General features: G+C 46.4%; 1 protein-coding gene across 2 annotated transcripts; it reads left to right on the top strand.

Annotated features, from left to right (window-relative positions):
- The first annotated feature begins 202 nt into the window (after positions 1-202).
- On the top strand, positions 203-25,146 carry LOC145903967 (uncharacterized). Of its 2 annotated transcripts, XM_082992166.1 has the most exons (38): positions 203-529; positions 1,166-1,300; positions 1,516-1,625; positions 7,055-7,159; positions 11,005-11,127; positions 13,822-13,944; positions 14,235-14,363; positions 14,956-15,078; positions 15,156-15,278; positions 15,954-16,091; positions 16,352-16,474; positions 16,811-16,933; positions 16,999-17,113; positions 17,238-17,365; positions 17,542-17,670; positions 18,351-18,476; positions 18,606-18,740; positions 18,989-19,123; positions 19,570-19,698; positions 19,794-19,922; positions 20,009-20,134; positions 20,208-20,336; positions 20,408-20,536; positions 20,613-20,741; positions 20,808-20,936; positions 20,998-21,126; positions 21,194-21,322; positions 21,422-21,562; positions 21,667-21,783; positions 21,855-21,983; positions 22,054-22,182; positions 22,403-22,543; positions 22,745-22,873; positions 22,946-23,074; positions 23,177-23,305; positions 23,415-23,546; positions 23,680-23,808; positions 23,966-25,146. In XM_082992166.1, the coding sequence occupies exons 1-38, from the start codon at positions 417-419 to the stop codon at positions 24,145-24,147; spliced, it is 4,881 nt and encodes a 1,626-aa protein (XP_082848292.1). In that variant the 5' UTR covers positions 203-416; the 3' UTR covers positions 24,148-25,146. The 2 variants fall into 2 exon arrangements, with proteins under 2 accessions (XP_082848292.1, XP_082848293.1); XM_082992167.1 differs by lacking the exons at positions 203-529; positions 1,166-1,300; positions 1,516-1,625; positions 7,055-7,159 and adding an exon at positions 6,503-6,833.
- The last annotated feature ends 727 nt before the right edge of the window (positions 25,147-25,873 follow it).

Below are 25,873 nucleotides of genomic sequence, written 5' to 3'. Positions count from 1 at the left end.
TTCTTTTTGGGAGCCTGGAGATAAGGCTTAGTACAGTAGGCGCAACACGTTTTAGGTAAGATCAGACCGTAGGTAGAAGCTGCGCAATCCATTAACAGATATATATGAAAAAATGCAGGCCTATTCAAAGACACAAGGATAAGATTTTTAATAAATGTATGACTTGTTTCCATGTAATTTAAATTATACTTTGGGACGCAGGAATCCGCTACAGGAACCCTGATTTAATCTGTCTGTGGAACCTGCAAGTCGCTGTTCTCGAATTTTGGGCTGAACGTAGGAACGGTTGCAGGAGAGATTTAACGAGGACGCCTCAGCACCAACGGCGGATTAGTACCTAGTCAAGCAACAACACTTCACCGCCGGACAAAAAAAACAATTTTGCCGCTGGAATTGTGAAACAGGCAACGGACAACATGAAACTCAAGCAATACATGCCCGCTTTGGCTCAATTATTGCTTTTCGGCGCGTTGGTAACGGGCACGGATACGAAAAAAGAGCACCCCTCGACGACCCTGCGCATGGGACAGTAAGTATATTCACTGCGTAGGCGAAAACAAGGTTGTGTATCGCGCGACCAGCACACTGCGATAGCCGCAATCTAGTTCATTTCTCCAGGCTTTGTGACCTGAAGAGTCGATCGCGGAATAGCGTAAGTGGCCGTCAGGCTTAAACCTCTTGACGACAAAACGTTTCTGGCGCTCGGGCTGTTGAAAGCACCGGCGGGTCTCGGTCAGCTGGACACAGGAGTAGATGCCTGTCGCGTAATCTTGAGTGTCCTCCCTTGTTTTGTTATCGCTCTACGATTAGCACTTATCAATTCCTAGTCGACTAGTTGATGACCGAGACGTCCACCGTTTGTCGCCTGTATCGGATATTTGCTGCCGCGCATGGAACAGGGCGCCATTGTGCTTGTCGCGCAGCTGTTTGGCCTCTGCTCACACCCCCATGTAACAACTTGACAGGAAGCAGATTTCGCACCGCACGCCATTGTGTATTGTACTTAGATTCGTATTAAACCGCTTTCAACCTCCACGTGACCACATGTATTGCTCACCCACATGAAACCCCAATTTACCGCGTCAATAGGTTGTTGGTAGTCAAGCAAAACCTTATCATAGTCCGACCGTATTCATAATGCTTATATATATATCCTGGTTTTTAGACCAAATGTTTGTGAAGAGGAGGCGGTCAAGGTAGTACGATCCGTTCAGCCTTGCGTGAAAGCGTTCACGCGTCTGGTGAAAGTTTGGAAGCAAAGCTGTGACAATCGACGGTGGTGCGTTGGCTACGAACGAAGGTAAAGACGTTTACATGACAACTTGACTTTAACCTGTGGCAAACATCTTCAGTCAACTGACACACAAGAATGTCGTTTGACAATGAGTCAAGCATAGGTTCTTGAACACTCTGCCTATCTGCTGAAAAATCTTGTCATTTGTGTTGTGTTTGACGTAGTGGGTGGCTGCCACAATAAAGCCACAGATCAGATTGATACTTACTTTTACAACGCAGGACTGCTTATTACACAACCTATCGTACCGCGTACGAATCGAAACGTTCCACAAGGCCCAAGTGTTGTGCTGGATGGATTCAACTGAACAACGAAGTAGGCTGCAATCATCGTAAGTTTGAGGTTTTCGCCGTTAAGGCTTTGGTTACATATAGCGTATATAATCATTACATGTATAAAAATACCTTAATTTGGATTCGAAAGACATTTTTATACCCACGATATTAAACTTTAAGATTTTGCTACCATATTTTTATTGTTCACCTAGATTTGTGTCTTTATTGTAAGCCTAAATATCGGGACGGTGACAAAAGATTCTTTGTCAATTGGTAAAGAGCAATAAGCACCAAAAAAATTTTCTAAATTCCACAAAAATTTGGGTTTTGCGGTTACTCGAACTTTTGGACTTCGTATACAATTACGCAACCGGATATCGGAAAAATTGGCTTTATATAACCTGGGTGGAGAAAATTCCTTTGATATGCCAATACTCCACCAAAACGGAAGCTATTGCTCATTCACCGTCCCATAGACCAATATTTAGTACTTACTTTACCTTTAAATTTTTTTGTTATGCCACGATTCTTACTATCAAGTTCAATGAACTATTGGACGTTGACTTTCTGTGCTATGAAAAGTAGCCCCGCGCATGGGGAAAAGTAATTTCTTTTTTGTGTTACTTTCTTTCCATCTCAGCCCATCGCCCTAAAACGACCTATTTAGATTTCAAAACGTTTTACTGGCAATAATCCTTGTGTCAACTTTACCACCTGCTGCGGGCCGGATGCTAGTCGCCGTAAAACTACCACATTGGGAGGCGATAGGCAACTGCTGCACTGTGATAACGTCAGCTGTTGCGTGTGATGTGTGTGTCGAAAGAAAACCAAACAAATTGGTCTGCAAACAGACCTTACCGCGTCCCCACTGGTGGGCCGATGACATTTGCATTGCTAATGTACGCACAAACCGCGACTGCATATTTGATGGCAATCTGTACACAGCAAAGGGGGGATAAGGACTGGGTAATGCGCAAGGCGCTAATTTGTGGCTTCGATAAAGCGCGTGTAGCAGGTGTGCACGTCGCTGTCGCGCCACATCCGCAAACAAACAAACTTGACAAATGGACTCTTGATTGTTGCTCTTTGTCACGACGAGAGGTCCCGCTTTTAATAGAGATTCGCCTACACAAGCACAAAACTCGAATCCTGTCGCAAGCTCTTCACCAAGGTTTAAGCCCGGTTTCCGGGTCGTGATGCCCCTGCAGGGTGGCTCGGCAGACCAGCTCTGTCCTTGTTTCGGAGCCGGGCGATTAAGGGGAGTAACAAGCGTGTCCCAGTCGCCGGCGAGTTCGTTGCGACATGCCACGCGCTCTGAATGCTCCCTTGTCGTTATTTTGATAAGGGCGGTTCTGCCTTCTGTCACCCCACGCGTTTCGCACGCGAATCTCTTTATGTGAATTTCGCTCGCGACTTGATTGACATCTGGCCGTTTGGGATAGAAGCAAAAACACAACCGACTTGGTGTTTGCCAACTGGAAAAACTGCATGTAAAAAACACACGGCAACCATTACAATACCCGATTGTGGACCAAATACGACAGAATCACCCTTTTATGATGAGTAACCTATTCAGCTACACGACGACCTTAGCGGTGGATGAATGCACTTTACTGTCGCCGTAAAACTTGCCCCGAAGCTGTTTACGTTACATAGAGTATTACTCACTAGCGTACCGAGGCTCTCTGACGCTTAGCCCAGTGCAAAACAAGGCAACAAAGCGTGCGTTGTCCTGGAACTGCCTCTTGTGGCAGTGATTCATCGATTTGTGGACCCATATTCACCCAGGCCTGGTAATCGTCTTACCAAAACACTGTAAGTCTCTTGTTTTTTTCGGTTTATCCGCGCATGTCGACCAGGTAGCTCAGACGCAATGAGGCTTGTTTGATTACGCCGCGTGACGTAGTAGCCCACCGCTTTGTTTTCTCCACACGCAAGAGTAATGTGCCCTTAGGTACCGAGTACAAGGTCCCAGTCGCAAGATAATCAACGTTGGTTTGCATTTGCAGCCGTGCTTTCATTGAACAATATCGACTATAGTAAGTCCAAAAAACAGGCCGTTAATATAATACACGACTTAGCAACTAAATGCTTTCGTCCAGAGCCAGATAGATAATTGCTTTTTTGTAAAGCCTAGTTAAACGACATTGACACCTTTGTGCCTTGTTGAAATAAATTAGGCAGCTTACACCCGACGGCATATTCTATCTTTATTGATCACCCAATACATCACCCCTTGTTGCTGGGGTTACCCCGTCCCACGGTGCTACATAATCTCAATCCAGAAAGAAATGTCAGACCTCCGGTCAACGATTTGATTTTTGGAAGTGCCGGATTAACCTTGCTCTATTGACCCATAATTTTCGTTCAGACTCGAAGATCTCTGTCGGGCTGAGCTATCGGGCTGGTCCGGGTGATTTGTAACTCGACCTCTGGCTTCTGTTTAAGCCACCTAAATAAATGCGGCGCCCCAGCGCTTGTGTACCATTATGATTTTGTTAGTGCTTTAATGTTTGGTTGACACCAGTTTAAGATGTTGACACCATTATGGAAGGGCAACGTTTGGCTTGTATGGAACGCTGACACTTTTGATCACTACTTTTGAAGGTGCAATGGATGACATTTTCACTTCTGCCCAGGGTCTAAGAGAAACAGTCGTTTTGTTTCGGGAAATCCCCATAACCCCAAACTATGGATATCTAAGCTTTGACGGATGTTTTATTAATGCATCTGCAAATATGAGGCTTGCATTTGCCACAGTCTTCGCGACGCCGGGGCATGGAAAGTGGGTTGATAACACAACCCTGCATATGACAAAATCCCGACTCGCAGCAATGTGCGTTGCTCGGTTTCCTGTCTTGTCTCCGCACTTCGTCAGTGCACAAAGCAACACTCGCCGCGTCGAGATCGCGCAGCGATTGTACGCCGAATCCGCTCCACTACAAAAGGAGTTTACTCTCTCACTCCCTCCTCGTCCCCCAGGCCGTCGCCGCTTATTTCGAGAGGCGAAAGTTTTTTCGGCGAAGGCACACTGCGCACCTTTCCGCGTCGTGAATAAAATTTCCTCGCGCACTTTGAGGCGGATTGTCAGACGCATACGTCACGACAAATTGTCGATTAGTGATTTTCGTCAGTATCGAATAAGCCCGTACTCTTCAGTGATGCTTGCGGTGGCACGTACCTCAGCGGTGCAGTCAAAACGTGTGTGACGTCGATGAATTGACTGTGGGGGCGAAGTACGTGAGTTGTGGAAAAAACAGGAGAAGTGACTTCGGACTAATCCTAATTCGCATATTTTCTGCTTGGCGCCGAAACTACCGCAGCGTCCTTGTTGTTCGAACCTGAATACACTCCATAATAATATACAACCTTGCTCCGTCGAAAATATTTGCTTCCGCTCTTTTAACGATCGTCTCGGGGGCAGTGACGTCGCCGTGCGGATGGTCCTGGAAACGAACTCGGCTTCGAACGATTTTCGATAAAACGGGCCGTAAATTGCCTCGACGGGCCGCAGAACGCTCTGCTGCGCAATGTGGATTGTCAGTGAAGTCTGCCGAGCAAATAAACCACTGTCCTGTTTTCGTGTCTTAAACCAGACGCCGCTTGTTTTGGGGCTCAGCGCTTCCCGCTCGCAGGAGAAAGGAACTGCGCTGACGAGAGGTAATAAACCTTGTTGGTTGCAAGGTAAACCGATCGACGGCAGTAAATCGCACGTCATTGCCCTTCCGCCGACAGTCAGATATTCATGTTACGAAGCGATTACCCTTCGGCCGACGGACAATCAATCGATGACGTACACTGTTAGCAAAAAACATGCCCTTCGTGATAAACACCAAGCGTGCTGACACTGAGATTATTGCTGACTTGTGCATGTAAACAGTCCATTCACCTTTCTAACACCCATAATCATGACGAATATCTCTGCGTATCAGGTGGAAACAATGTCAACGGTAAAATTTCTTCATGGCAGAGAGCTTTAAATCCCCACTCCAGACAGACCATAAACAAGTAGCTCACGATTCCATACCTGTCCGCTGGTTTCCACTTAGTCTACTGCATGCCAAGTTGCTTACTCCTATTCCCCAGGGCGCCCCACCGTGGTCCTTAAACGTACCAATGACAGGCCAATGACTCGTCAAGCGCTAACAAATATCTTCCGTGGCTAGCGGAGATAGCCAAGGCTGTGGGAATACATTCACGTCTCAGCGGGACATGCACTCTTTATCGGGTTCGCGATATGCAAGACAAAGACCGCCCCCCCGTCTCCCGGGTTCGCGGTGAAGAAGAGCCTGAGCAAACTTGTGCGCTCCAAACTTCTTGATAAAGGCTGACATTGCAACGTGCAAGGCTCTGATTGTTGATTTGCAGCGAACAAAGACGGCCGCGTTTGTAAAGATGTGAAGGCGCCTTTGTTTAGCTTTGGGAAGTTCTTTACCTTGCGAGAACGGTCTTTCCACCAGCTGACTAATGGGTGGTGCGCAACGGTATAAGTTTGCATTCGTGTCGACGACGGAATAAGACTCGTCAAGAGTGTTATTGAAAGCCCCTTTAGCGGGGCGCTCCTTTGTCGGGAGTTGTATAGTTGCTTTTTGTGCGCCGAAATCTCGACCCCGTGGAGTTCCACTTCGTCTAAGGAAAACGGATCGATGAAAACCCTAACCCGTTAAGTAGCGGCCGAGCCGGCTATTTAGGTTTCAAAGGAGAGGTTATCGGTAGAAATCAAAACACTACCGGGTTAATCCTTTGTCTGGCTCCGCGGTTTTTCAAGATTTTGCAACGAATTGTTTTTTATCGCGGACACAGCAGATTTTCGCTACAAAACGGCCCAATCGACAGTGGAATAGTCAGATGTATCGTAAGGTAACTGGCGAATGAGTGGTCAGGACATTGCGATTGCTGCTTGGCGAATGAGTGGTAACCTTACATTACGTTTGCTACTTGCAGATATCATTCGTAGGCTAGCGAACATAGCGACTGGCCGAATTTACAACAATCATCAAGCATGCATTTTGCGTGGCTGCAGAGCTGCTTGTTAGTTTTGTTAACCTTGGGTGGGAGGAGTTTAGCCCAGCGGGAGCATCTTCCGTCATACGGCAATTTGCATCCGCTTAACGTGGGTGAAGCACATTGCGGCCGAGACATTTCTCAGTACTATCTTGAAGATGATCCGTACCAACACGGTACCGACGACGGCGTTCCCCATGCGCCCTACTCGCAGGCATCAAGTTCACATCTTCTAACACGGCACAGGCGATGGGCTACAGGTTTGCACGTAGATAGCATTTTTTCCAGGGTGATGCGGCTCCTCAGTGCGCCGCCTCACTTCTGTACTTTCCCGTCGATTTTTGCTGCATCCCCGCAGAAGTCGACGGCGGCGTCGCAAAAACCTAATCATCCGAGGTTCAGGTTTTCGCGGGAGCGCCTGATAAGTATGTTTAATGAGCGCGCTGTATTAACCATCGCCATTCGGCGCGATTCGTTACAGCTCAATGCTCGTACGGTGTTTGTTTCAACGGCGGTCGATGCCAAGACTCGGCCACCCAAATGTGCCAATGCTCGGGCGGATTTACTGGTGCTCGATGCGAACGCGGTAAGATGCATGATTTGGTTTCTTTGATAATATAGCCACGTCTGTCGAAAGATTAGCACAGGAATTTGTGCATTTTCCTTCGTACGTTATGAATCCTGTTCAAAACGCTGTGCAATGTGGTTTTTGACAACACTGAAATGTATACCGGTGTCTCTACGGCACGGGCCGCTTAAGTAAATTTGAACCAAATTCAATCGCAAACCGCCAAGCCTCGCATGTCTGTTGTGGAAAGCTTATAGGGTCTGTCGCCGGGTATTGAACCACCCTTTGACGAATGATCGATGATCAACAATTCATGCCATCCGAGACCAAACCGCCCCGTCGAGTTTACCATTTTTCTTCGCCAGTGGGCTTTGTTTACAGACTTGCCCTTTTTTTGCGCATAGGAATCTGTCCAACAATTATGTTGAAGGTTTGATATCCCCCTGTCATGCCCTTTTAACCCCATGCCATCCCCATTCCCGTGGTTTTAGTGCTTTTTTAATTCCTAAGTGCACATGCTTTCAGTTCTGAACACTTTAGGTCAATTTCCACTGCGGAGTGTTACTTCGTGTTATTCACACCAGCGCCCGGGAGTGGAGAAGGTTTGACATCGCGGTCTTGTCCTGAAAAATGATTATCATTGCAGAATAGGCTGTGTTATCTTCCAAGGTCGCATGAGCGTTGGTGCCAGATAACGGACTTTGCCCGGCCCACGCCCAACCTCTCGACTTGGGCTCATTTAGCCAAACGCTGCGTCACCATAGTGGGTTATCTCGTAGGCTATCGTCTGCTCTCAGAATCGCTGTTTTTGCCAACAATTCCATTCTAGTTTTTTCTTTCTAAGATTGCCACCAACTTCGAAACTTTTATGTCGCTATAGAGTGTCTTTACTGGTCGCTTGGCAACCCTTTGACGCCCTTAATACATGTCACACACCACCGCGAATGCCACGCCTGGTTACACACAATATTGTATTTTTTGTTAGTAGCAACTGATTAATTTGCGCAACCCAAAATTCCTGGTGACGCAATAAGCTACGACCGCCTTTTTAACAAACAGTCATCGCGGGCAGTTGCGAACACTCGTGCGTAAAATGGTCACCGATCCAATAGTGTTGTATTTGTCCAAGGACCGACTTTACAACTACTGTATGATGTAATGGGCAAGGCAACTGCTCTTGTGGCTGTCATCGTTTGTTCACCGCAGCACGGCCAAACAAAGAAATTATTACTCATATTTGAGTTTTCGGTTAAAAATAGCCTGATGTATGTTGGCGCGACCACGACGACAGCAAAGACGCCACCGTCGACCGTAAATTCCTCAATAACCGCCATAGTCGTTCAAGTTTGCTCAAATCGGTCCGTTATGTCGCCGGCATAAGGGGAGTTGTTTGTCGAACAATTCATAGCGTCGCGTGTCCTGGGGATTGCCGCCGGTCGGACGGGTCGCCTTTTTCATTGTGACTTCGAGCACGACTCCTCCGCATTGTCTACAACATATTGCCCCGACCAACAGGCTACATTTGTATAAGCCGAGCAACAGATTTTCATTTCACCCTTTGCGGGACCACGCCTGTATACTTTACGTGACCTGAGGTCTAGGCTGCAAAAACTGGTAGGAACGTCAATTTGTTATTCACATGAACTCCCTTGCATTCCAGTGTCCATTGTTTGCGGCTCGTTGCCTATTCTAAGTAAGGCGAATAAAATTTCTTTCAAGCTGTAGGTGTCAGCCTTCATTACCAGGAAACGCCGTAACGAGACGTGAGGTTTTTATTTCGGAAAATGTATTTCTGCCCTAGCAGTCGGTAAACAAGCGCTAGATTTACAAATTTTTTTGACATATAAGGGCAGCGTGTTAAGGGTAATCACACTTTCGCCGCTCTTCACTCGGATTCTGTTTGGAGTTGGAGTAAACAGATTCGCACTTGACCTTGCGTGGTTTCAATAAACATGAAATGTCGCCCCGTACTGCCCCGTTTTTCTTGTCCCTAACACAAGCCGCGGCAGGCAACGCGAAAACTGTTGCAGCTGGTAATATTTACATGTTTTGGTGGCACTTTGCTGTACAGGAACGAGCAATTAAACCCCGTGACCAAGCTGTGCGAGAGGGCGCTTTGAAAATGTCGCCGGGGAGCACCGGTGCCGGATAGCCTACGGCGACCTTAGGCTACTTTTTATTCCCTATTGCATCGTGACGTACACCTACGTCATTCACCTTGTCCCTTCGAACGTCACAGTCATTGTGTTGCCAATGGGTCGAGGGCCTAAATAAATTGAATGTATGGCGCCGGTGGAGTACAGCTCCTGACATATTTATTCACGCTGCTTTAAGCGCACGATTCGCGTATCAGTGTACTCTCGAAGGCGGGCACCACCTTCCCGTTGTCGGTTTCCGAATTGCACGAAGGGTGAAGGCCCCGATGCGTCCCGTCGGGGTACGTTGACCTTGAGCGATATAATTTGCGCTAAGGTCGAGTTGGAAACCAACCTTGACACGAGGAGGTCAAACGAATTCGGATAAAATGTAAACAACACAGTTTCGTTTCTTTACTGTACCGAAAGAAAAAGATACAACTTGGTTAATTTTCCAAGCGAAGTTTTCGTGTCACATTCTGTGAGAGACATACTGTATCTGCCATAAACCTTTAACTAATAGAAATGTGTAAGTGCAGTTGCCATAAAGGTATGTTAGGTAGGTGCGATCCGCTCGTTACATAATGGCCATGGAGATGACACGTTTCACGGGGCGTTATACTTCCGCGGACTGGTGTTGATGTATAAATTAAAACTGAAAATTGCTTAATGGCATGGAGGAATGGTTTGAGACAAACAGCAAACCCCATCGACCCGTAAAAGGTTCTGGGTAAGGCGTAAAACCGACGCGTGTCTTACCCAATATGGTAAGAAACGTTGCCCGGAGCGACGAGCCGATTCCCCGCCGAGCTTTCACTGGCATCGAACGAAAACGGCAATACCTTTCCTTCGACACGTCGCGCCGCTGGGGTCTTGCCCGAATGCCCGGCAACCATTCGCGCAACAGGTGTCACGTGTCATTGCTTTGCGTGCGAAAGTTCGTTGCTTCTGGTTGCGTTTGATCTGCCGAGTGCGACCCGGCAATGTCACGGCCTCGGCGAGAGAATTCCTCCCAGCCAACCCGTAACGTTGCGACCCACTCAACCCTTTGTCGGAGTAGTGTAACTAGAGTTGTCGATGTTCGAAAACTAAACACGGGGCAACGTGTAACTGTAGGCGATATTCCGAACGATTTTTAAACGGTGACTCATTACAATTTTTTATTCATTGAATATTGCGGTTTTGACAAAACACTTTTACCAACCAGCAAAACGTTTTTTTAGGCACATCAAAATTTATGTATTTTTTTCATTGATCCCAAATCGTTCTTAGATCTAACGTAGACACCAGTTTAGTTGCTTACGATTAGCGTTTTTTATTGGCGTTATAATTGTACTCAATGCGAATTAAACGAAAAGTATGATTCGAAATCCTTGTTAATCGTAATCTGGTTGTTTCACATGAGTCGGTATGTACCATTTAACATGCACATGACGTATGGATGATTAGGCGCGCCCACACCACGCCTGTGTCTTACTGGCAAATCGGATATTAGTACAACGTTTAAACGTGCCTTGTACGTCCGATTAAGATTGCCATGTGGCAAAGTAAATTGAGCATTGTTTTAGTGTTAGTTCTTGGTGAGTTCGTAAATTTGGTTGATGGTAAGCATATTTGTGAATTGTGTTTATCACACAATAAATAAAAAATTTCAGCAGTAAGCGATATAAAATGCATGAAAAAAAGATTGAAATTCGAATATTTGTATCTAATCGTATTTTATTGCAGATCTAAACGAGTGCGCGACCAACAACGGCGGATGCACCCAGATGTGCTGCAACACATTTGGCGGTTTCTTCTGCAAGTGTAGGAAGGGATACCATCTTTCGGCCGATCAGAGGACATGCGTCGGTATGTGTGGCATAAATACGACTGCCCGGCTTTGTGTCGGGCAGTTGTTAAACACAACCACCCACTGCTTTAGTGGCGAGGTGCAAACATGCGGCCGTTGCGACCCCGAGTAAAAACCTTTGTCTGGGAACGCGAGCGATTTCCCCCTCCCCCTTCCGCGCGCCGCGTTTCGCCACTCCGAAAACTTGTTTGTGTTGAGATTAGAAACGCCGATGTCTGTTACCTTTGACGGGTGAAAACCGATCCGAATCGCCAATTTCGGGGGTGCAAAAGGCCGACTAGGGTCCAGTTGTCGTTTCGCTTGTGGCCACATCGGATTGGGTTCCAGTGGACATACGGAGATAATGCGTGAGCACCTCGTCCCAATAAGGATTTCCAGTAAAGTGGTTGCGAGTGTCGGAGGTCCCATTTTGGTCTTCCTTTCTCATGCATCAATCACGACCTGGATAATTGCCGCGTTGGACAATAATCTTCCACCGGGTACTCGTGTGAAAATGTTGGGCGATGGTTCACCACTTTCGCGATTGCGCTTATTATCGTACGTTTAACGTTCAAAACGCGTACGAAGCGTCAAGCACTCGTAAGACACTTTCGCTGTCATCTTCGTTTAAACGTGGCCATCTACCAAGCCACCCATATATCAGGATGAGACAATTTGATTTCATGTGATTGCTATGAGCCATGTAATGAGCTCATACATATTGCAACACGAACCGTCCCGGCGCATAACTACGGCGATTGGTACCATGCAAGCCACGGGTCATACAGTGCAGGGGCGGAAACCGTTGCTTTCAAATCTGCCCGGTCGTCTCACCCCCTATTCCCCGAAGACGGAGCCTCGAACGTCAAACCTGCACCACTGAAGCTCTTTGTGGCGCAGTTAACGCGTTTACGTGTGTTCCCCAGATCAAAAACACGTTAATGCTGTTTGCTTTGCAGTTGACGTACTGAATAGGACCTTTGAACCAGTGCGCTCGCAATCGTGTTCCATGTTAATTACTCAGTGAAGCAATCAAAACTAGTGCACGTGAGTCAACTTGAAAAAGGTTCCAAAGTTGGAGCTGCATCCCTTGAGGTTGTAAGCGTCGCCCGACTAAAAACAGTCATTAGAGCTGTAAATTGAAGTGGCTCCCACCAAACTTACTTACGCATCTCCGCAGACGAACAAGTCCACCTTTTAGCTAGGGATGGACCGCTTCAATCGTCCCGAGTCGCAAATTGTGACTTCGTGCGTGGAACCTGCCATTTTCCACGATGGGGCCCGGACCCAGGAAAGAGTGCGAATTCGTGTCGCAGTAATTACAAAACATGACCTTCGGCGTCACGGCCGCGCCCTTAAATCACGCTGCCCGTGGCAAAGTTTCGGGCCCGTGCCCTGTTTTCGTAACCGCCATGGTCAACTGGTCGTGTTTGGACAGTGTTCTTGTGAATACTAATTTTGATCAGCTGGGGTAGACGCGCCTTCAAGATTCACACCAATTTTAGTGGTATCGCGTGACTTGGGATGTTACTGAATATCACGTTTTCGCGTGGGCCGAACCGACGTGAAATGAAGTCCAAGGAATGCGAACTGTTTTCCCAGCAGCGATCACGAGTAAACACCGGCTCTCTTAATCCGTTCCCAGCGTCCTTGGCGGTTCTTATGGACAGGATTTGTCCGGGAGTGTATTGGGGAAACGACGCCTCCCTCCCGACTAAGTCGCTGTCGTCGGCGAGAGCTCGTTTAGTTTGAAAAGTGTCGCGGTTTAAAACAGCCTCATTGCTTGCTCTCGTGGGAACCGGCTTCTGTAGAGCGAAAGGAGATATTGGCGGAGTTATGTTTCTCCGCTGTTCAAGACGCGTGGGTTTTCTCCCGAACTAGCGGAGCGACTAGCTCAACAGGTAATTGACGATTGACTTTCACTCAACGCCGCTCGCCGACCCCGTTATTACCCTAAGCACGTCTACCCTGTCGTCCCGCGCGCCGACCGCAAATAGCCTTCAAAGTGACTGCGGCTAACGCGACCTCGCGAAAATGGGCGCCGCAATGAACCCGGCTGCACGATTGCAGCGAAACTGTGTAAGATGGAACCACTTGAGGCATTATCACTTGCACCATCTTCATACAGTCAGAAGCAGACTCGATCGCGTCGCCCGTGCGCGTCACTGATTCAAGTGGAAAAGAATGTAATCAGCGCGATACTCAAACAATGTCGCTGGGCCGAAAGTCTCTGTTTATCGTCTGGCCGATGCGGAGTGACAGGCGATCTCTGGTCGACGCTCAGGCGCTTGAGAGCCCGCATCACATGGGAAAAACAAACCAGGGCGATATTTTATATATATCTGCTCTTCTTCGCAACCACAAGGCGCAAATCGCTTCCAAGTGGGACGATAAGGGCAATTAAATAGCGTGGTGCTGCTCAGATCAAATAACTGACGTTGACAGTTTATCAGTTGCCGGCGAGTGACTGATACAGAATAAGGACATAAGGCTTTACGTCAATGATCGTTTACAAAACAAAAACCTTGATAATAATACACAAAAAAGGACATTCACTATTTCGTTTTATGAACAAGTGAGTTGTAAACCTGCTTTAACCGAACGTCGTTGTATAAAACGTAGCAGCTATTTATTTTGTCCGATCGCCCAACAATAAACAAGTCCATTTTTTGAATTTACTTTTACCAATTCTTCAAATATTGAATTGTCTGCAGACGACGACGAATGTGCAAACCACAACGGCGGCTGTGCTCAAAAGTGTGTCAACATTGAGGGAGGCCACTATTGTGAATGCAACGAAGGTCACCGATTACTCGTAGATGAGAAGACGTGCATACGTGAGTACCAAACACGGCTATGCCAAATTTTACGGTTTCCAGTTGACGCAACAGGCGGAGAAAAGGCCGAGTCTACCGTACAATTTCTTTACACAGCATGGTTTAATGTCAGGCTACTCGATAGCTCTTCATGAACTCAATCGATCACGATTTACGGCGAAACAGAAAGACCACGCGCCCGTTGTCTGCTAATCTTGAGCGTTTTGCCACAATTCATCTTCGCCTGATGGCAACATAATCTTCGTTCGCCAAACTACGCTCCATAACACCACTGTTCGTGTTTGTTTCAGCTACAAACATGTGTGAGATCCGCAACGGAGGATGCGAGCAGATCTGTGAGCCGCAAGGCACAAACGGCCGGTACTTTTGTCGCTGCGAACAAGGCTACGTGTTGAACCCGAACGGACGAACCTGCGACGGTAAGATTTGTGGGTGCCGATAAGTCCACCGTGAGAAAATACTTCACAGAAAATTGTTCGGAATATCCAATTGCGCCGTGAAAACATTTAGATTGGTACATTGTGCGGAATAGGCGAAGAAAAGAAACTAGAAGTGCGGTAAGCCGTGAACTGTAGAAAATTGCCGATAAAAATCATCGCTCCCAACGATAGCAACCTAACGACCAGACTGAGCACATATTTTTTCCACAAAAATGCAGACAATTTTAACCAAAGTGCTTTTCTTCAATAAGACACAGGCTTTGTAACCTTTCCTCGCATAGTAAAGCAGACTTCTTGTCCAAAAAGTTCCGTGTTTCCAAAACGGTAGGCCATGGGTATTAAAGCACTGCGCATACTTTGTTGTTGACAAGGGCCGTATTTAAACTTGTTATGCAACTTGCATTAAATAATTTAGAAATACGAAAGAAGCATCATCGTTTATGTAAGTTTAGCCACTGTCCCGAGGCAAAGTATTTGAATCTGAAACTAACCCTTGGACCAACTGAACCAAAAAACAACTACCGGCAGTTAAAATGGAGATAAAAACTTTACCGCTTTGTTTTGAACGTAGTTGCTGATCCGTGCGAAACCAACAACGGCGGTTGCAACCACAACTGTATCGCCGTGGGGTTTGTTGCTCAATGTTCCTGCTTCGAAGGCTTCCGTCTTGGGGCCGACAATCGTACCTGTGAAGGTGAGCGCCATCTTTTTCGTCTTTGGTAAATACCCCAATAAAACACAAACTTTTAATCTCTCGTGCGTTTTATCCAGATATCGACGAATGTGGTGTGAACTTGGGAGGTTGCTCCCACACCTGCCTCAACACGATCGGATCTTACACGTGCGTTTGCAACCCGGGTTACGAGCTCGGCACGGACGAAAAGACCTGCTACCGTAAGTTCATTGAGGTTTCTTTTATCCCGTCTCCATTTCACCTTGGCGGCCTAATTACATGCAAAAGTACACACCCTTGCAGTCTGTCACGCACGCGAAGTTTGCCTGTTGTTAAGGCTAGAGGCGCGGCCCGAGCTATGCTAATTACCTCAGATTACCATCGAAAACAACACTGCGATGTGTTTCCACCCTGATCGGGGTTACAGTACATCACTGTTTACCGATGCAATCTTGCAGGTAAGGTCGCTTCGTCTGCAAATCGCTTGTTCTGAAGCGTTTGATCGTCGCGACGAAACGCAAGTCGTCGAGCGTTGGTCGCAATTCCGCGCCTAAAATTTCACGGCGACTTTGACCGCAGATGTTATGCAGATTTAAATCTTGCGGATTTGTAGTTCGGCTTGATCGAATCGCCCTAGGGTTACCAGTTAAGGTCAGGTATACCGAAACATCAAATGGCTTGAGTTTACTTGCCTTAATATGTAGAAAAGCAGGCCATCATTTCAATCGCCTACCACATTATTAGAACTTCTAAAAACAAACTGTAGGACCTCTACGATCTGTACATTATTGGCAGAGGTTGTACCGCTACAGCTCATTTGAGTATCGTCAATGTCGAGAAATTTGGGCAAATATCCAACAGTAAACTGACGTCTACCAATCACAATCTGGTTGCAGGTATCGAAATGGAAGTGATCAAGTCTTGTTCGGCAATGAACGGTGGTTGCATGCATGTTTGTATCGAGGATTTGGGAAGGATCGTATGCAGTTGCAATAGCGGATATCAGTTGGAGGCTGATCAGAAGAGTTGCACAGGTAAAGTCGTTTATTAAACGATTGTCCGCTTGGCCTGCTTGGATCCAAACGAGCTCAAAACATGTTTCAGCATTGCACACATTTCCGCATTTAATATATCAGTTTGTTTGTGCAAATCTCGACGGTGGTGCCCTTTAAATCAACAACGGTCCATCGTAAAAGCTCGTGTTAGAACATCTACATTCAACATCAATTCCCTTCTTGTTCACGCAAAAGCACTTGTAATGAGTGTAAAATTATTATTATTCTGTTGCCCACAGACCAGAACGAGTGCAGCGATGGAACAAGATGCTGCGAACAGGCTTGCGCCAATACTCCGGGCGGATACGAATGTAGTTGCAGGGAAGGATTTAAACTTGCCCCGGACGCTTGCGGCTGCCTCGGTAAGTAGAGAATTCTTGGGCTCCGCCGTGACCTGCACGGTGTGATTGGCAGCTTTAGTGAGGTCACGGATGAGTGACCTCTTGTCATCACAACACGATACGCGTCGCGCTTGAATGAAAACAGCGACAACTTCGCGTATTTACATGAGCAATGTCTCCACGTTTTTCAATAGCTTGACCCATACGGGCTTAAGATTGGCATCTCATGCTATCAGAGGTTGGCCACGCCTTTTTAATGTCTAAAAAGGGAACTCTTCGGGTTCTCGAAAAAGCCTGCCACTTGAACGTCTTGAATGGAAGCACCTTGAAACTATTTACACGACGCATATTTTACAGATGTTAACGAGTGCTTGAACAACAACGGAGGCTGTGATCAACGGTGCGTGAACAGTGCTGGCTCGTACCAGTGCGCATGCGCAGGTGGCTTTATGCTTGACGACAACTTGCATTCTTGCAATGGTGAGACAGTGTTTCCCAAATAAATACAGCTTGTTGCATCGTTCTTATCCTGTGTCATTATGTAGCGATTCTCAACGATCAACCAGCCGTCCGCATTGCGCCTGTGATTCGTTTCCAACCGGAGATCCGACGTATCGACGACCACAGCAGCGATCTTGGGGCTTTACACATTGTCATAAGGTAATTTTAAACAACCAAAGATTGAACAGATTGATAAAATACAGTTTATGAAGTAATAGCAGATATAGTGCAGATTGTCTTGAACGATTGTTTCGGTTTCCCATTAAAATATGGCTATTTCTAGATGCGAGCCCGGACGTTTTGGGTACGGATGCGGACACCAGTGTTCTGACTGTACTGGTGGAAGGTGCAACGAACAAGGAAGTGGTTGCCAATGCGACCTTGGAACCACTGGCATGTTGTGCAATGAAAGTAAGTAAAACCCAATCCACAAATGACAGTAATGTTTTGTGCAGTGGTTATTTGCTATTTGTGTATGTGTACTGTGTATTTTTTCTCTGGGTGGTCTGCAAACATACAATTTCTGCAGAAGTTGCCAATGCACGAACCATCTGATGTCATATATCTAAGTCTTTGATTTTTTGTAGCTTGCCCGAAAGGAAAATTCGGTCAGGATTGTTTGGAAACCTGCACTTGCCAAAATGACGGCGTCTGTGACCCTAAAACAGGCCATTGCACTTGTCCACCTGGAGTCATTGGAGTCCACTGTGAGGATGGTAAGTAACACAGTTTCATAATATACTTCATCGCGTAGATAGTTTTTAAAGTGTTCATTTTGTAATGACTTTTACGGACAAACCATATGACGAAAAATTGTACACCATTAAATCTTCATTGAGCCATGTTCAGGCGTAAGGACCAACCAAAATGTCGACACACAAAAACTAGACTGTTTAACGCACACTTAAGCCTTACGTTTCGACATCGGAAATGGACAGGTGGCGAGTTGGGCATTTTTGCTGCTTTAAAAGGACAGCTCAAGTCTTAAAGCGGTCTCTGTTGATAAAACACGCATTCCTGGTCTGTTCGGTTTTGATGCGGATAAAAGACGATTTCCGCTGGACGGCGTCGCCCTTTTTCCCGGCTTTATTTGATAAGTCACACTGCCCTTTAGTAGTTGACCTACATTCTTAATTTAACTTTCCTTTGACTCATAAACGACTTAAAAAATTCCGCTGGGGTTTGTATGATGCAAATGTATTATTCCCTTAGCAATGCTTTTGAAGCTTATAGTGCTTCACAGAAAAGCCCTTTAGTAAATGCTATTAATATACCATCCGTATCAGTTTTGACGCAATTTGTGATAAATCCATCTAAGCGCAATTTCAAAAGCGCCAAATCCCTTAGGTGTAAAGTGTAAGTTGAGAAATACCAAGTCATATCATTTCTCTTGCAGGCTGTCCTGTCGGTTATTACGGAAATCAGTGCAACAGGGCTTGCAGCTGCCGCGGAGCCCGATGCCACAGAACATTCGGAATTTGCTTTTGTGCGCCGGGACGTTACGGAAGAAAATGTCACAAATGTAAGCATCAATATACCAAAGATAAAGATTGCAAAAAAGTTGTACTCATACTTATAACAATCTTCAACATAACCAGTGACCGATGTCAAAATAAAATAAGTTTATTTGAATACTTGCATTCGTTGGCAGCTTGTCCACGATGGTCGTTTGGGTTGGGTTGTTTGAACGAGTGCAGATGCAACAAACGCCACACAAGAAGTTGCAACAAAAAGACTGGAACATGCAAATGCAAGCCAGGATACACAGGCGAAACTTGTGAATCTGGTAATTATGACAAAACAAACAATGCTTGCTGAAACAATGAATTAACTTGAGAACGTTCAACTTCTCCTTTGTTACGTTTTCAAATACAATAACACTTTCAGTCTTACCCTTTCACTGGAAAAGCAAAAACTTACATTGCGTATTCTGTTTGTATTGTTACGCCACGAACAGCCCAACAATGGATATGTACTAATATTTTTTTTGTCCCATAGCCAACCGACATTTCAAGTCTGTTTCTTTTACTGCAGTTTGTGCGCAAGGAACATATGGAGGGGGATGCTCGAAACGGTGTAGGTGCGAAGAAGGTGTTGAATGCGATCATATAACCGGTTCTTGCCAACGAGACTGCCCTGCTGGATTTAAGGGAGCTAACTGCACACAAGGTAAGCATATATCAGCCATGATCGCCCATCGCTATATAAAGCATTACAGTACACAGAAGTTAACGAGGCATCGAACCCCAAAACTTTAACCCGGTTCTAGGGTCAAGACGGCGTTGCGGGGTTAATTGTTTAAGAGGAATGGTTGTCATTTGTTTCAGTTGCTTGAAAGGCTTTTAACAGTGAAGGTTTATTGGGATAAGTAAAGAGACAAGATATTTTAAACGGAGTTGTAATACAGCATTAACATTCCACTGCAACCCACAGAGAAAATATTCTCCTTTCACGCTGTTTGCACCAATTCATTGCCCTCACCTGTGTGGCACAGCGAGTCACGTTGGAGTTTAACGATTTGTTGCCGGTGGTGTCATGTTACAGTGAATGATTTTCCCAATGTCTGCAGTTATTAACTTTGCGAATGGATGTTTGATTAAATTTTTTCCACGCAGAATGTAACGCTGGGACTTGGGGTGTCAGCTGTTTGGAAGTGTGCAGCTGTGCTCGTGGCAGTCAATGTAACAGAGTGACTGGAGATTGTCTTTGTGGGCCCGGGAAGACAGGTTCCACATGTGAAGAAGGTATACATGTCATTACATAGTGCGTCATTAACTCATAAATACATGAGGTAAATCCAATCTTTCGGAAATTTTCAAGCAAATGCATTTTCTTTCAGACTGTTCGGGAAATTTGTGGGGCCAGGACTGCGCAAACACATGCCATTGTTTGAACAACGGACAATGCAACAAACAAACTGGTGTGTGTGAATGTCGCGCTGGCTACGTTGGAATACTCTGTGCCGACCGTAAGTTTCAAACTAACTGTGCACACCAGCACAAGAGTTTTCGCAGCCTAGCTACGTGTGATAGTGACCTGGCATTGTCTTACCAGGTTGTCCCAGAACACGTTACGGTATTCAATGCCGCAATCGATGCAACTGCGGAAATGGTGAGTGCAACCCTGTGGACGGCTCGTGTTCATGCAATCCTGGGTATGCTGGAAGAAACTGCCAAAAAAGTAAGGGCAGGCACAGGCCAGATGTGTGACGTAAACGAATTCAATACATTTCAACTTATTTTTGCCGTTTAAGCGTGCGGACTTGGGTACTGGGGACAGAACTGCGCTCAACGATGCGACTGCGAGAACGGAGAGCCATGTGACCCCGTAGGTGGTGAATGCAACTGCGCGTCAGGCTGGAAAGGACGCCGCTGCGATGAAAGTAAGTTTTCAATCAATGACGATCAATTGGGTGTTTCCTGTGCTTACTTTAAAAAACCTTGTTCGTGGCAGCTTGCCCACCTGGCTCATACGGACCTCAGTGCCAACAGGAATGTCTTTGCGAGAACGGCGCGCAGTGTGATCACGTGAGTGGGGCGTGTACCTGCATCGCTGGATGGAGAAACACCTTCTGTGACCGCCGTAAGTTAATTAGTGACATACAAAATGGCCGAGATGCTGCTGGAAGAAAAAAATTGAAATGTCGTTTCATTTATAGCTTGTCCCGACGGGTATTACGGCCTCGAGTGTCGCGATACTTGCATGTGTGGAAATGGGGCCGAATGCAACCACATAACCGGAGAATGCTCGTGCCCGCCTGGCTGGGTCGGGGACAACTGCAATCAACGTAAGTCTAACTGTTGAAAACATTTCGTACATCTCAGGTTATTCAATAACCTTTATGTTGCGGTAGGTTGCGACTCAAACACGTGGGGGGCAAACTGCGCGAACCAATGTGAATGTTCCAATGGAGCGAAATGCGACCACGTCTCTGGACGTTGCATCTGTGGGCTTGGTTTTACTGGCGCTCGTTGCGACAGAGGTAAGGACGCAAATTTTTTGATACCTTCTTCTTGTTACTAAGCAACAATTTTTCATTTTAGCATGCAGCCCGGGTCACTTTGGTGCCAACTGTCAGAGAACTTGCACCTGTCGCAATGCCAGGGGTTGCGATCCTGCAACCGGTCGCTGTCATTGTGAATCCGGTTGGATGGGCATTGGCTGCGAGATGGGTAAGTTGTTGCCTCGGCCAACATTGGTTGGAGATGGACGTTTGTTACTTTACATTTTGCATCATAGAGTGCTCGGTGGGAACATTTGGCGACGGATGTGGAGCATTCTGCTCCTGTCACAACGGCGGAACCTGCAACCCTTCTACTGGAGAATGCACTTGCAGGCCGGGTTGGGTTGGCTCTGATTGCAGCGAATGTGCGTAATTTACAACCTTTGAAGCTCAAATCTTTTAATACACGCAATACAAAGGAAGGCAATCGACCTGTTTTACACTGGAAATACTTTGTATTGCAGCTTGCGAGCCAGGTTTCTTTGGCGAACAGTGCGCCGAGAAATGCAACTGCGAAAATGCGAACGGGTGTGACCATGTGACCGGTAGATGCCTGTGCCACCCTGGATGGAGAGGAAACAGCTGTGACCGCCCCTGTCTGGCAGGTGAGGAGAAACGGAGTGTTTGTTTTTGCCCACCCTGAAGCGAATAACTTTCAATGGAGCGCTAGTCACGAGATGCGATATTGTGACACTTGCTTTTGATCCAGGATATTTTGGCGATACCTGCGCTCAGAAATGTACGTGCGCCGCCGGTGAGCCCTGCCATCATGTGACTGGGGCATGCTCATGTCCGCCAGGAATGACAGGATCAGGTTGCCAGAACGGTATGTTATAAAACAACACAGTAATAAAAAGAAAATTTTCCTGATTATAATTGACATGTTGACGTATGCAGTTTGCCTTCCTGGTCGTTTCGGCGAAAACTGCGAACGAATTTGCTCATGCGGAGCCAACTCCCAATGCGACCCGAGAAGCGGGCAATGTTCTTGTGCTCCAGGATTCACTGGATCCGAATGTCGCCAGGGTTAGTAAACACACACTTTAATATAGACGCACCCAAGCGTTCAGTTATATAATGTTTCTCTTGATTTCAGCTTGCACCAGCGGAAGATACGGAGCCAACTGTGCACTTGAATGTACTTGCGACAACGGAGCTCACTGTCAGTCTATAACCGGTGCTTGCATGTGTACGTCAGGTTACACAGGCCCCACTTGTAGCGAAGGTATGTTGACGCGCCGCGCAACCTCGGATGGCCGCCTGTTACCTAATACAAGTCTTATCGCTCGGCCAACCATGTTCAAATGCCAAATGCACAAATTTTTCATGTTCACAAAAAGGTCATGACAGATATTGCAACTTGTTTCAAGCATGTTCCTAATCTCTTCCGACGACAAACAATTTGGCCGTAGCACCGGTAATGACGCAACTTTTGTCGTCAACAGCTTGTCCGACCGGTTCCTTCGGCTTGGGATGCAAGATGACTTGTAATTGCGGAAGTCATGGCGAGTGCGATCCGGTCACCGGCGACTGTGTGTCGAAGGCGAGTTGCCCACCAGGAAAAACCGGCAGCAACTGCGAATCTTGTAAGTGTTTGGGTCGCATTCACGTTTGTTATTAGGTTGAAAATTGCAACAACAAACGGCTTTTTTTAACAAACGGCAAAACTCACCTAAAACAACACAAATACCTGATCATTTGCCCGTGAACAACTGGAACTATAGAGATATTGTTTCAAAATTTCCTGCTACGCTTAAGGTTTGGTTCTGATCATGTTTGTTTTTTAGCGTGCGAGCCCAACATGTGGGGTGCGAACTGCGCTAATCGCTGCACTTGCGTCAACAATGGCGTTTGCAACGCGGAGACCGGCCAATGCACATGTGGTCTTGGATGGACTGGCGCTAATTGTGAACAAGGTCGGTAATGTCACCCACATGATAGATTTTATGTAGTTCTAACTCGTCTTAACTTTACGTATTATACATCAGAATGTCCCACCCACAAATGGGGACCCAACTGTGAGATCGAATGCTCTTGTAACGGAAATGGAACTTGCGACAGATTTAACGGCTGGTGTCACTGCGCTCCAGGTTATTACGGGGTGTCGTGCCTTCAAAGTAAGTTTTCTTTTTACTTTTATTGTGCAATGGTGTTTTTAAACAACCGTTACCATGTTTTGAAATAGCGTACTTTACCATAATCTTTGTCTCTTCCACCAGGATGTCCAAAGGGATTCTATGGCGCCCGATGCGCCAGAAAGTGCGACTGTCAAAATTCGGTTGAATGTGACGTCGAGACGGGACGATGTCGTTGCGCAGCCGGTTGGCACGGACCGCAATGTGAACAAGGTAAGGACTTGAACACATTGCAAAACGACCAATAAAAGCCATGATTCATTGACACATGTTATAACTGCGCTTGTTGAAACAAAATTTATGGACCATATATTTTACGCAGAATGTCCGAAAGGAAGATTTGGTCCCAATTGCCTTTCAACCTGCGACTGCGGCAACCTCACCAACTCGTGTGACCCAATAAATGGAAAGTGTCTTTGCCCACCTGGCTTCGGAGGAGATAACTGCCAACAAGGTATGCGCCCGTTCCCAATTGTGTATTTCAAGTTAACCGCCTATTCAACTCGCCAAGTTTGGACTGGTTTTGTTAGCCCTTGTTAAAACACAATGTCCACAATTTCCTAACTCGTTGCGTTGTTTCTCTGCAGTTTGTAGCGTGGGCAAGTACGGACCGGGCTGTGGTTTGGAATGTCAATGCGAGCACGGCGGCAACTGCGATCCCATAGGTGGATCATGTACATGCCGACAAGGATGGTTCGGACCAACTTGCCAAAAAGGTACAATGCTATTTTTGACCAATCTATTTTATATCACATTTACCTGTTTGAAAAGATGAGCCATCAGAATCTTTTTATTTCCATGAAAACGCGTGTAATCTTGTCCACTTGATTGTGCAAGTGGCGTATCTTAACTTAACTTATCGTTTTCTCGCAGCTGGGATGCTTGCCGCGGTGCGACAGTATTATGGACGCAATATTGTGAGCAACCTGAGAGGAACCAGAACTGAGCTGCAAACAAGTGTGGGGAAACGTATCCATCGCACCCACAAACGCGTCCGAATCTCGTCTCGCGCGCGCCACCAAGTGGGACGCGGAACCCTGCCGCGTTCGACGTGAAGTGTTGAATGAGGAGCGCAACAGAACCTTAACACAGAATAGTCACGGGCAACCGCGAACATTCGAGTTTCTTGGTTTACTTTTTTGGAGTTTTTGATGTAGTTTGTTTGGTTTTCGGCTTTGTGCGTGTGCGTGTGCGCCCGCGCGTATTGGCGCATTTGTTTCTTGCCGATTTTCACCCGTTTTCATTGTCCGTTTTCATTTCACACAAAAGCGCGCGGCGTGCCTCACAGAATTCGCGGTTGCGCCGCTTGAGTTTCTATCTCTAGCAACGAATATAAGGTGCCTATTTGCCGGTGGAGGTCGCTGACGCAGTGCGTACAGATCCTTGTTGCCTTTACCCACAAGTTTTTCGCGTGTATCAGCTTTGCGTGCGTATTCCGCTTCTTTTTTCACGTCATCAGTTCCACACTTGCCCAGCTCGCCCCTTTGCATAACCAAAAGAAAGCGACTTATCTGTCGGGCGTACATTTTTCTCGAACCGCCAATGGTCTTTCGCCGGGTATTGCCGGCGCCACCATAGTTAAATTTAATTGCACTGCATAACTTTACCTAGTTGCGTTAGTAACCCAGACCCGTGCTGTCCTTTGCAGCCCAAACCGTGTTTTGACTTCTGCGGTCGCCCATCCTTTCGTGTTGAGTGTGCTGTAGCTTTGTTCGTAGTTGTAGCTCTTAGGAAGGCGTATTTTACTATTTCTGCGCAAATTTAAGTTGACACGATTGTAGGTATAGCAACCGAGTTGGTAAACAAAGGTGCACTGGCATGCCACACCATGAGAAACGTGTATATAATCAATTTAGTACTCACGAGTAGTGTTCGTATTTAAACATTTCCTTGTGTTTTCGGACTGGGCGAGCTGCCCGGCACGACGGCATCCCTTTTGATTTGGCCTCGTTCTGTGTTGAAGTTTCTTCGCTTACTTCTACTGCTGATGTGGACGTGCGTGTCTCCCATTACCAGTTTGCCAGCATGTAACAAAATAAAGCATCAGCAACGCCCTCGGAGTATGTGTGTGGTGGTGTTGACCATATGCAAGGCTGCCGTGTCAAATACTTATTTATTTTTGAAGCACAGACGGCAATAGGTTAAGGCCGCAACTCTGTATTTCTGTGGAAAAGACTTTCTTGGTTGGGAAATGCCCTTCTCAACTCTGTCCTGCGTAACAGAGTTAATTGTATGTAACAATGCAATGGGTCATGCATGGGTGCCAGTGTTTCGGTTTAATTAGCGCAAATGAACAGGCTGTTGCCAGGGCGATTTTCAGCGTGTTTGGGGCAGTTTTACTATGGTTTTCAGGGTTATTAGTCAGGCAGTAAATTGGCAGATGGTGCTGTTGAACATGTAGCTGAAAAACCAAAATATTGAGGTGGATTTTGTGGAAAAATGAATCACAGAAAGTATGCTCAATTTGTGATTTTCTGTTAGTCCCGACCCTTGTCTAGAAATTCTGGTCAAAATTATATTCGAGATAGCTACTTTAACCGCTCCCCCAGGGGCATTTTGTCCCCCTGTTGGACATTATTTTGGCTAAAAAAGCAGAAAAAAGTGTAGGTTGGTTTTGTGAAAAAATGAATCGAAGAAAGTATCCTCCATTTGCGATTAATTGAAGCCACCAACCCTCCTCTACACAATTCATCATGAATTAGATGTATTGTAACTGTTTTTGGGGCCCCCCCAGGGCCGTTTGTACTCCCACTAGGACTGACAGTTTAGCAGTTAGCCTTT

Source organism: Ascidia mentula, chromosome 5 (assembly GCF_947561715.1).
Source record: "Ascidia mentula chromosome 5, kaAscMent1.1, whole genome shotgun sequence".
NCBI lineage: Eukaryota > Metazoa > Chordata > Ascidiacea > Phlebobranchia > Ascidiidae > Ascidia > Ascidia mentula.
The sequence above is the reverse complement of the archived record's forward strand: the minus strand, read 5'-3'. Positions and strand labels throughout refer to the sequence as shown.

Bases quoted from the DNA above. Each gene is read 5' to 3' on its own strand.
- LOC145903967 (XM_082992166.1), top strand. From the start codon at position 417: ATGAAACTCAAGCAATACATGCCCGCTTTGGCTCAATTATTGCTTTTC. The intron at 23,306-23,414 runs GTAAGGACTTGA...TATTTTACGCAG, and splicing joins CGGACCGCAATGTGAACAAG to AATGTCCGAAAGGAAGATTT. The intron at 23,809-23,965 runs GTACAATGCTAT...GTTTTCTCGCAG, and splicing joins CGGACCAACTTGCCAAAAAG to CTGGGATGCTTGCCGCGGTG.